At 42.1% G+C, this 11,626-nt stretch overlaps 1 protein-coding gene across 3 annotated transcripts; it reads left to right on the top strand.

The window, feature by feature from the left end:
* Nucleotides 1-1,326: 1,326 nt before the first annotated feature.
* Nucleotides 1,327-11,317, top strand: LOC101475355 (uncharacterized). 3 transcript variants are annotated; one of them, XR_191261.4, is made up of 12 exons: nucleotides 1,327-1,450; nucleotides 3,577-5,283; nucleotides 5,690-5,719; nucleotides 5,830-5,935; nucleotides 6,555-6,702; nucleotides 6,807-6,854; nucleotides 6,961-7,038; nucleotides 8,366-8,503; nucleotides 9,310-9,393; nucleotides 9,648-9,698; nucleotides 9,868-10,035; nucleotides 10,117-11,317. XR_191261.4 is itself a non-coding variant. In XM_004553841.4 (11 exons), exons 2-11 carry the CDS (start codon nucleotides 3,822-3,824, stop codon nucleotides 9,976-9,978), a joined length of 2,256 nt encoding a protein of 751 aa, XP_004553898.1. In that variant the 5' UTR covers nucleotides 1,327-1,450; nucleotides 3,577-3,821; the 3' UTR covers nucleotides 9,979-11,317. The 3 variants fall into 3 exon arrangements, 2 of the variants coding, with proteins under 2 accessions (XP_004553898.1, XP_004553899.1); XM_004553841.4 differs by having other exon boundaries at nucleotides 9,868-11,317; XM_004553842.4 differs by lacking the exon at nucleotides 5,690-5,719 and having other exon boundaries at nucleotides 9,868-11,317.
* Nucleotides 11,318-11,626: the final 309 nt, after the last annotated feature.

Below are 11,626 nucleotides of genomic sequence, written 5' to 3'. Positions count from 1 at the left end.
CAAACATCTCAGGAGGGATTTTGACCCACTCCTCTTTACAGAAGCTCTCTCAGTAGTGTTTATTGGCTGCTACCTGACAACTCTTTTGTTGCCGTGCTCGTTTTGGGCCATTGTCATGATGGAAAACCCATCCATGACTCATCTTCAGTCCTCTGGCTGAGGGAAGGAGGTTCTCGCCCATGCACATGGCCCCTCAATGCTTCTTCTTTGTGTTATAATCATATAATCTCTTCTATAGTTGATGCCAGAGAGCTTGATTTTGGTTTGATCTGGTTGCAGCACTTTCTCCGGCGTTTCTAACGGCGTTACTAACGACGTTACTTCTTTCAGTAACGTAATCTCACTAATTACTATTCCTATCTTTACAAGGCCGTTACCGTTACTAACAAGAAAATGCGGTCGCGTTACTATTTTTCAACAAACAGACGGTTGAAGCTGTGTTCAGCTTACAGCATCTTATATCAGTTGCACGGAAGTAGCTGTACGTAATCTGGGCGCTACAGCTTTCTGCCCAACGATCACTTTTTGGCACAACACCTGGAGATAAGGGGGCAAAACAATCGCATGAGTGCTGCTGCTTGACTGAGGAAGAATAAAGTAGTCGTGGTAAGACAATTACATGACCACTTCAAGATGACGAAGCAACAAGGTGACATATACCAGTTTTTAAATTGTGTTGATAGGCCACTTAAAACCAGAGTCATGATAAACAAGATATACGCGGCGTTTTTTCGCAGCAAGCACTCTGCTTATGACCAAAAATAAAAACAAACAAATAATCCGTGTGGCATCTTATCTAATGCAGAACACCCGATTGCTATGTAAATAGTTTGAAACGGTTATACTAAAGGGTAAAAGGCAAACGGCTGCAAGTAACTTTGTTCTTTGCAAAACTTGTGCATAGGATTTTAAAACTGACAACTTATATTTGCATATAAAGTTATGAAATATGATTCAATAAACGTGTTTGTGGTTGTTACAGTAAAAAATATAACTTGACTATAATTAATTACGTTTTCAAAGTAACTTACCCAACACTGGGTATGAACGCGTGAAGTGTACACACCGAACAATGAAATGTAAAACAGGAGCTTTTATAACATTACCCTTTTTTTCCACAATCTTTGTTGACAGACTTTATGTCCCCAGTTAAAAAAAAAACTATGGACGTAAAGTTTTTGAACATGAACAATAAAAATAAAACATAAAAATAAAAACAAAACAAATGGGATCAAATTAAATAAATAAAATAAAGCTTTTGTCTTTTACATCGTGGTAGAAATGAAATAAGAAGAGAGAACCTGAAATCTCAAGGATGCTTCGCGACAGCTTCCGGACACAGCCGAAGCGCACTCCGAAGCCGTGACGCAATCAACGAGCGACGACAGCTTTGATTGTTATTTGTGCAAATCGTGGCCAGACAAAACTCGTTTGTTGTTTGACTGACAAGGTATAGTAGATATATGTTTCTTGTAGCTTCTTGCTGTGGTTTGGCTCATCAAATCCGGCAGACTTCGAGTAATGACTCGCAGCTCGTTCTTTGTCTTTTTGCGCCCCCAACTTCCTCTCGAAAATGGAGGAAATGTGTGTAGTCGTTGCTTTGTGTTTTCGCCTGTGCTTTGGCTGCAGCTAGCTAACTTAGCTCGCTTGAGCGCAATGACAAACTTGTGCAGAACTTTGTGCAACGTCATATTATGCCACCCGTTAAATAATTTGGTGGTGCGTTATATTGCTGAATGATGCGCGGACCTGCTCCGTTTGTTGGAGCCCAAATGTCAGACTGGGGCAGCTAACGGAGCAGTTTTCATTTAACTTGATAACGTAAGTGAATTTTACCAGCCATTTGTAACGACAGCAATTTCTCCCTGTGTAGTTGCTAATTCATACCACGCTCAGAGTTTCCCCGAGCCACATGGTACTCTTTAAAAGGCAGCATTAACTTTAAGAGGACAGTAGCATGCAGTGTTGGTCATGTGCTTAGTATTTGTGGGAAAAAGTGACGGCGCGCTGTAACAACAAGTGAATCCTGTCGGAACATCAAACCACCTGTTAATCAAACAGCGACGTACTTAGATGCTTTGTAACCAAGCAGACAAATAATCAAAGTGCCTGTTTTCGGTTTTTTTGTTTTCTTTTTGGCTCCTCAATTTAATATAGCAAGGGATCATCTGCCCGCATCTCACCCTGTTTCTAGCATCCTCCTCCGTCACACCACCCCTCTCATTCATTGCATCCATGAACCTTTTCCTCCTTCCTGGCAGCTCCATCCTTTGTCCAATATGTCCAGCATTTCTTCTCTGCACTGTCAAAACCATTACTAGTCATAGTACCTACATTTAAAGGCCCTGCTTTCACTCCTACACACCTGCCTTTCTGAACATGCCTTCCTCCTTCCCTCTTGCTTTGTCTTCGGCCAACAGTAGCCCAGTTTCTACAAGCACTGGGAAGCGGTCGCTGTTAACCCAGGCCCTGACCGATCCTGTATAGAAATCTCCTCCTTGATGTTCCGCATGTTTGATTTTAGAAAGATTTTACACAGGATGCCCTTCTCGATGCAACACTCTCCATTTATTCAGGCCCGAGACCAGAACTAGAGTACACTGACTTGTGGCCTGGTCTTATCTATTTTTCTTCTCTTTTTTTTTTTGTAGGTTCAAAGTTTGTTTTTGTTTTTGTTTTTTAAATGTAAAGTATCAGGTAGAGAAATGGCCCTGTGTCATCTTAAGACAACCATGTTGATGTTTACATGTCCCTGGAAATTAATCATTAACAATTCACTCCACGTTTGTGAATTGGAGGGATACACGTGTGTGAGTGAAGGTGGGCGACTTAAAATACCCACGAGCAGCCACTGAAATCCATGCACACTGCAAAAGATGGGTGAAAAAGAGACTGCAGACAGGGCGGGGTGGGTGGTGCTGAGTGTCAGGGGTGATTTTTGGCAGAAGGATGGTAGCAAGGGTGAAAAGAAAGGTTTACAAGATGGTGGAGAGTCCCGTGGTGTATCCCATGAGACCAGCTTAATCATTTAGTGAGTTCTGTTGAGCTTAATTTGGCAGTTTTCAGCGTCAGGAAGATGAGATGGTTTGGACATGTGTAAAGCAGGGATTGAGGATGCGCTCAGCAAAGGATGTTAAAGATGGAGCTGCTGTGCAGGAGGAAAAGAGACCGCAGTGCAGATTCCTGTAGTGAAGGAGGACGTGCAGTAGGGTTGGTGTGACAGAAGGTGACACTAAAGATGGGGTGAGATAGAAGCAGCTTCCAGCTGCTCCCCGACCTAAAACAGTCAGTGTGCACAGCACGAGGAACACTCCTACTAGTGAGACAAGCTAGGGCAAATTTTATTTGATGCACATCTTGTATGTCTGGTTTATTTTCTGTGCACTGCGATGTGTGCATCTTTTAAATTGTTTTGGTTTCCTTGCCACAGTTGAAATCCCACCTGTTGTTATATTGTAGGCCTGCTTTTATCTGCGTTTGTGCTGCTGACATAAACGTGTTTGTTGAAGTTGAGCCTCGCAGAGCAAAAACAAACCGACTTTTTCTCTCTCCTTTTTTTTCTTCTCTACCAATTAGGAGACCATGGCGGAAATATAACACGCAGAAAAGTGTCCAACCTGCACATTCATGTCTGCTGTCGTGGTTGGAAAAGCTTAAGAACAATGGCAAATGTACTGGCTAGAAGAACACCTAAAGGGAAGCGAGCGCATAACATCTAGAAAGGCCGTTATACTGCCGGTCCAACAAACCAAAAGGGAAGCGAGGACAGGAGAGCAGAGAGCGGGTATTGGGATGGGGTTAAGAAGCCAAAGGAGGACGTCATGGTTCACAGCGGCTCTGCTTCCCCAATGAACACAACACCGTCAGCATCACCTCATTTAACTACAGCACCTCCTTTAGTCCCTCCGTCTGGAGGTACTACAGATCAGGACCAAACCCAGTCCCCTGCTAAACCCCTCACCGCAGGCCTTACGTCCAACTCTGATCTGACTCAGACCGGCACTCCTGCTGATACAGAGCAGCCTGTTGTAACTCCAGCCAAAGCATTAAGTACTAAGTCAAGCCAGGAATCAGTGTGGTCTTCTGCACAGACACCAACACCTGTTCCGGGCCCAGTCAATGGCCGCACATCGGGCAGGAAGAGGACTCCAAAGTCCTGTGACTGTTGTGGCCCCAACAGCACGGGGCACAATGTCAGAACCTCGGGGACAGGGAAGGGGAGAGGAAGAGGAAGGGTGGCCGGCAGGGACCCTGGGGTCACTCCTAAAGGGAAAGTGGACCAGTTGACGCATATCAAGAGCTTTGATTTGACCAAGGGGGAGGTAAATGATGAAGATAAGGTGCAAATGCCTGTTGCACTGGCTAATACTCAGTCACATACGCCTGTTGCCAAGGCTGTCACCGTCCCCTTGCAGGAAGAATCCCTAAGGAACTGTGTCATTCCGGAGAAAGCAGATGCGCATAAAAAGGAGGATGTGTTGATAGACGGCTCCGCGGCGTCTGATGTAGTAGAAAAAAGAGGCGGGGATTACAAGAGCGCAGATGTCCGATTGATAGGTACTGTGGGCGGGGGGTCACTAGTGGTTAGAGGTCAAGGAAGGGGAATGATGAAAGCCACAAGCGCATCGAATATGGAAGTTAACACTGAAATTAAAAAGGGAGAAACAGGTGGTGCTGCTGTCTGTTCTAAAACCGAGGCCTTGGCTCCGTCAGTGGTGCAGAGGGAAATTCAAGATGCACACATGCACCACGGGGACCAGAATGACCCCAGCTCAGTTAATTGTCCACTTAGAAACGGCGACACGGTAGACCTGTCTGACACCGATGAAGAAGGAGAGGAAAACAACATGATAGTGACCGAACCTGGAAACATACAGCTGTCCATCTCATGGCAGTCAGGCCCCGCTTCAAGATCAGGAACAACTCAGGACCTTGACTCTGAGATGCAGGTGGATCAAGTCCCCGACGGAACAGACAGAGTTGCTTTATTGGTAGCGCTGTCCAATGGAAATGTTATAGCACCAACAGACCACAACCGTGGATCTACAACTATGGAGGTGGAAAGTTCTCGTCCGGCTGCCGTTCCTCCACCAGACTACTGCCCTGTTACAGTGAGCAGCATCCAACATGGCTGGGCATTAAGTGACCACAGACTGTATTGTCAGCCTGGCACCTGGGAGAAAGACCAGATGGATGAAATGATGCACGAGAATCGGTCAGAAAACACAGATGGAACGATGCAGCATCAAGAGAGTCTGGAGCAGCTTACTGATACCATCCATGGTAAGATGTGGTTTAGGGTTCACGGTGCGAACCCATGCCTGAGCATGAATATATTCATCACCCTCTCCGTTTGGTAAATGATGTTTTACACACAAAGAAGCGACTGCTGAGAGGATCAGCATTTTTTTTATGTCATAAAAGATCCATAAAACATTCCTGGCCTTGTCCAGTATGTGCACACATTTGATCTGAGCTCATGTTTATACATGATTAATCATTCATGACATATTTTCTTAGCTCCCAGAAGGAGAACTAAATGCATGTGTTGATTTGATTGATGGTATAATAGTCAATTTTTGGTTAGGTAGTTTTCTGTTCAACAAAAAGGATGAGCAAAGTTCATTTTTAACAATATGTTTCTTTTTTTTTCTCTTTTAAAATTTTGAAACAACATAAATTCCTCTAGGACAACATTTTGTTGACCTGAGGCTTGCAGGTAAACTGACCAGGAGGCAAGACTGTCAAAAAGATTTTGAGATTTCTTGGATTAAAAAGCAAACACACTGGGTCACATAATCACTTTCATGACAACTTCCTCTGTTTTAGAGTTTCTGGAGAGCTTCTATATAAAATACGGCAGTTTCATTCCTCTCAGTGAATCTGATGTCCGGGAACACCTGAAGAAGGAGAGCAAGTGTGACCTCAGCAACAGGTCGGCACAAACTCAGTTTGATTTCACCTGCCTGACTGTTATTAACGTAGATAATCTGCACTTTTGAGACAGTTGGAGTAATATCTGAACTGCAGTGAGGAAACTAAAACGCGTTGTTGAGAGGTGTTACCCTCCTTTCTTCATATTTTGCTTCCGTGGAGTCTTTCTTGTTATTCTTAAAGACGTCTAGAACAAACGTTTTCTAGGATTTCTAAAGGTTTTGACATTGACTGCTTACTTCTGCTTTCTTTTACCAAATATTGACTCACAAGCTTGTTAGAACTGTACAAACTCTGGATTTGTCTATATTTCCATTGATGTTGGCATATGTTTCAATGAATCTCTGCGTCCATTTTCATATAAAGAAATGAGGACTGGCTCAAGACTCAACATGCTGATGGCAAACCATCCCTGTTTGAATAATGCTTTATTGCTCCAACAGGATTTAGACAAATCGGTGTGGAAGCAGAACTGCTTACGTTAGCATCCGTCTTCTAGAAGTTTCTGTTGTCTTTTTCAGCGTTATTCTCTCAGACTGTCATTAAAGGTAAAATAAACAGATGAACCTCATATACAGAAGTTCGATTAACATTCCTTTCTCTCCGTGTGTCTATTTTAGTGGGTTGGACATCAAAAGGGAGATGTCTCGGTACAAGTCGGGGCTGTCTTCTGCTCCTGTTGCAGGCTTCATGGTCATGTATAATAAACACACACTAAGGCTGGAGGACCTCGGCACACTGGAGGAACAGAATTGGCTCAATGATCAGGTAAAGAGAGGAATACAGTATTTTAATTAAATTTTTTTAAAATGTTAGTGATGCTGTAACTGTGTTACACCTTCAGTACTGATATCACGTTACCTTTTCGTCAGATTATCAACATGTATGGAGAACTCATTATGGAGGCTACGGAGCACAAGGTAAGACTGGGTGTGTTTGTAGGGTTATGCTTGATTAAAAAAATATTCACTGGTTATTTTTGAGAATCTAGATATTCAAAAAAAAGTTACTGTTTCTTTTTCTTAGGTTCATTTTTTCAACAGCTTTTTCCACAAGCAGCTTGTGGCCAAAGGTTACGATGGCGTGAAGAGATGGACTAAGAAAGTAAGGACATTTGGCTTCACTGGAATCAGTTTTTACTGGAAGCTGCAGAAAACTAGGTTCAGTTACTGGAAATGTTTCTGTGGCGTCTGTGTGCTCCTGCTGAGAACCATCATCTAAATACAAACCACAGCCTGGTTTCCAGAAAAGGTGGAACACTGCACTCTTAAAGTGAAACTGAGGAGCAGTGTTGGTCAAGTTACTTAAAATTAGTAATTAGTTACTAATTACAGATTACTTCTCCAAGAAAGTAATCCAGTTACTCTACTGATTACTTATTTTTAAAAGTAATTAGTTACTTTATTACTTTTTAAAAACATGATACACAACCTGAATATGTAATAGAGAAATAGACCTTTCAGCCCAATTCTATTTATTCTGCACAATCCATCATATAAAACTGAATCAAATGGAAAAAGCCTCTTTTTTAATCAGTTTTAATCTTTTAACTTTATGCATCAAACAAAAATTAAATTATATGCACCATTCTCTGACTGGAAGAAATTTCATTAACATTTAAACCTATTTTCTGTACATTCCAGCACATAAGATAAAATAATGTTTTGTGTTTACACTCTTTCAAATAGATGCAAGTAAAACACAGTAAAAATGAATAAAATCACAGATTCAGCAGCACTGAGTCCTGTCACTCTTAAATCTATAGTCACCTGTTTAGCAGGAGTGGGGCGGGTGGAGGTTTGTCCACAGCGGTCATGTCAGTGGGGGATCCGGGGGTGCTTACATCACTGTGATGAGACACGCTCATAAACAGAATCATGGTTTAGTAATGCAGCGTGCTTATAGGAAAGTAACAGTAATCTAATTACTTTTTTGAAATAGTAATCCCTTACTTTACTCCTTACTTGTTAAAAGTAATCGGATTACAGTAACGCATTACTGCCCATCTCTGCTGAGGGGTTTTCTTATTTTTATGTCCTTGTCCTAACTACTTTTTAATATCTAACTGGCATCAGTGAGTAAATGTTATGTAAAAATATAAAAGCTGCAGAACCATTTCTCCATCATAAACAACACAACGAGGCTGGGCACACATCTCCCAGAATCCAACTGGGATCTTTTGCACGTCAGGTGCAAACCAGTATGCTCCAGAACCTCAGAGAACACAGCGTGACAAAAACACAAATGTGTGGCTTGAACGATTGCTTTCACCTCGTGTATTATTGGAAATGTAAACAATGACAGTGATTCAGATACATTTGACTCTCAAACCTGTAACTACATCATAGAATTTGAGTTTTGTTTGTTATATTGCTGATTGTTAATTGACCTGTAGTGCGCTCCTTTCTGACTCTGTGTGTGGTTGTTTCAGGTCGACTTGTTCTCCAAGTGGCTGTTGCTAATTCCCATCCATTTAGAAATCCACTGGTCCCTCGTCGCGGTCACCATGGCGACCAAAACCATCAGCTACTATGACAGCCAAGGCATCGTGTTCAGACACACCACAGATGTGAGCAACTCCGCGCATGTTGATGTTGTTTTGTGTCGTATTTTCTCAGTTTCAGAGAACGAGGCAGGAATCTCAGGAATCCAGTTTTTCTGCTCCTTAGACAAATAAATTATTGGGTTCAATAAAAACAGGAGGAGTCTACATTGAAGAGAAGAAAAAGCACAACAGTGATGGAAAAAGAATCCATATTTTATTACAATTAACTAGGCATAATTTCCTTAATCTGCTTTGTGGACACGATCATCTGAGCTCCTTTTGCCAAACACACTGTCCCCTCCCCCTCCTACTGACCCCCCTCTATTCCTCACATTTTCTGTGTGTATTTCTCTTGAGTCTGGCTCTTAGAAATATTGAATTAATGTAAGAAATCATCATTGGATACCGTATTTTTTCGGGCCCTAAGGCACACAGGATTATAAGGCACATTAAGTGAAACAAAACAGTCAGATGAATCAAATTTTACTCATCTCATTCTTCTTGCTTCCTCCTCTTCTGTACCATTGATTCATTAATGCTGAATTCTCTGCAGCTGCTCTATTCCCATGTTCCCATGTATTCCCAATATTTTTCCCGGCTTCAGTGAGTAAACGTCTATAAGAAACTGTCAAAAAATCCTATGCAGCTTTTTGGTTGCAGACCTGTGTAATCCACAGCATCTTCTGTTCCCTGAACATTTACATAAATGTAGTTTCCGACCTTGCTGTCTCGCAGAATTTTAGATGTACTAAAATACATGCTTGTGCTGTAATGCTACATCTCTGCACCGTAATCACTGTAGCGGTTCTGTCTGTGTGACCTCCCATCAGAACATTATGAAGTACCTTCAGTCTGAAGCAAGAGAGAAGAAACAGACAGCTTTCCAGAAAGGCTGGAAGATTACTATAATCAAGGTAACTCTGATCCCAGACCTGTGTAAACACACACCCACTTACCTTTGCTCCTTTAAAACAGGGAAGATTATTTATTTTGCCCAGAGTAGTTCAGGAAAGTTGAAGTTTGCTTATTTTTTTTGTACGTAAATCTTTCACTTTGTATGTCCTAAGTCAAATTATAAAGTGGCATGCATGTAAATAAAGCTGAAATATATGCAAACAGTTCAGCCCAAAAGCTGCAGCTGTAGTGTTGACTGTGATTTATTCCTCAGGGTATTCCTCAGCAGAAAAACGACAGCGACTGTGGGGTATTCGTCCTTGAGGTGAGATTATGCATCTCTTTCACGACTCCCTGGCAGAAAAGCAAATAAAATAGATATAGAGTGTTTCTCCTGCCTTGGGTTTCTACACAAATTTGATTTGTTGGCCCTCACTGGAGGGCGAATAACACAGAGGAAAAACCTCACCACTGTCCGTCTTTCTGTTTGCCAGTACTGCCGCCGCCTCTCCGTGAAGCAGCCGCTGCTGTTCAGCCAGGACGACATGCCTCGCATTCGCAAGAGAATCTACAAGGAGCTGTGCGACCGTCGTCTCAACGACTGAACGACCGATTATCGGCCGCCTTCGCTCACTGACTTGCTCGCCTGGTTACACGTGATGGTCTGTCCGAGTGTGTCAGATGGCCTTTTTCACTGACGGCCAGTTACATAAGCTAACACAACCTGGCCATCTGTTTTCCAGGGAGCCCTAACTGCCCGTCTGCCTGCCCGACTGAAAGCTGAGCGGCTGTCTTTTGGGACTTTCGGTCACTTTTGGAGTTCAATTACAGTCTTGTAGCTCAGTAGATTTGTTTTTTAGACTCGCAAATTTTCAAGAACTACTGACGTGGCCCCCTACTGACCTGTACACTTAGGGTTGTTTCAGCTTTCTACAGCTACCACCTTCAGAGGCTTTTTTTCCGAGACCCCTCCCTTTAAAGAAGCGACTGAACACTTAATGTTGACTGAAGAAACAAGTGTTACATCAGCCTGGACCAATAGGAAGGACCTTTAATCCTACATGGAGTGGCCTTAATGCTAGATGGCCATTTTAAACTGAATGACAGTTTTAACCATTTGTTTTATGCTGGACTCCCCAGCAGCGTCACACTCGCAGTCATGTGCATGTTCTACGACATGTTAATAAAGCTAACGTATGAGTGACAGTGGACCAGACGTTCACTTAAAACTTGAAGGTTGGAGCTGGTTTCGTTCTCTTGGACTAGACGAGATATTTGCACGGTTAGAGGCCAACGAAGTCTAGAATTTCAACCGAATGTACCATCCATGTTTTCTTCTTTGCACCACATGGGCTAATGGCTTGAAACAGGGAGAGTTTAGTTTTTGTTTTTTCGAGTAAAGTTTCAGGTTTTTGAGACTTTATCCCAGCTGATACCTTAATGAAATTCCAGGTTTTGAATCATGTTATCTTTTTAGTTTGACCCCTGTTTTTTCTATGACCTTATGGTAAGTTAGTTTCAAACTGGACTTTTCCAGACATTTTTGCAAAAATAAATCGTGTCTTCATACGATATCGTTTAAACCCATCAGATTTTCATGCTTTTCAGTAAATGTGCAGTTGAGCTGTCCTGCTAGCTGCTGATCTAAGGACCAGGGTGGATTCTCCAGCATTAGTGTCCCTGCTTCATACGGATGCATTAACACAGATGAGGAAAGTTGTGGTTACAGAGCGGCTTTCGAACAGAGAAACAAGTAGACCTCAGTTATTTTCATTCAACCATTTTTTCGACATGGATTTAGTTGTTATATTCAATTATGTGTATTTACAGATTGTATTGTTCCTTTTTCTGGCCTACTACTGTATGTGCTAGCTCTGGCTAAGAACCACAGTGGTTTCTGGACTGTTTTTATTGTTGTTATTAAAAGGCCAATACTGCTGGAAACACTGCTGCATGATTTCCTGTGATTTATTTACAAGAAAAAAGCCCCCGGTCTCATTAATAAATAAATAAATAAACCGTACAAGCATGAAAAAAAGATAAATTAAAAAGATTTGGGGGGGGAAGAGACGTATGCAAGACATTTGTCTTACAAACCCTCGTAAAATTTCCTCTTCCAGCTGACGTCCTCGAGATATAGAAACGGTAAATAAACAGCCATTCCTGTTGGAGTAAGACTGAGAACTTGTTATATCATTAAAACTCAAGACAAAGTGCGGTGAACTTATCATTTTATATCCATATTTTCAGTAA

This window comes from Maylandia zebra, linkage group LG17 (genome assembly GCF_041146795.1).
Source record: "Maylandia zebra isolate NMK-2024a linkage group LG17, Mzebra_GT3a, whole genome shotgun sequence".
NCBI lineage: Eukaryota > Metazoa > Chordata > Actinopteri > Cichliformes > Cichlidae > Maylandia > Maylandia zebra.
The sequence above is the reverse complement of the archived record's forward strand: the minus strand, read 5'-3'. Positions and strand labels throughout refer to the sequence as shown.

Excerpts from the sequence above, each read along its gene's own strand:
- LOC101475355 (XM_004553841.4), top strand. The coding sequence starts at position 3,822 with ATGGTTCACAGCGGCTCTGCTTCCCCAATGAACACAACACCGTCAGCA. Across the intron at positions 5,720-5,829 it reads TGTTGACCTGAGGCTTGCAG|AGTTTCTGGAGAGCTTCTAT; the intron begins GTAAACTGACCA and ends CCTCTGTTTTAG. Across the intron at positions 6,855-6,960 it reads TGGAGGCTACGGAGCACAAG|GTTCATTTTTTCAACAGCTT; the intron begins GTAAGACTGGGT and ends TCTTTTTCTTAG.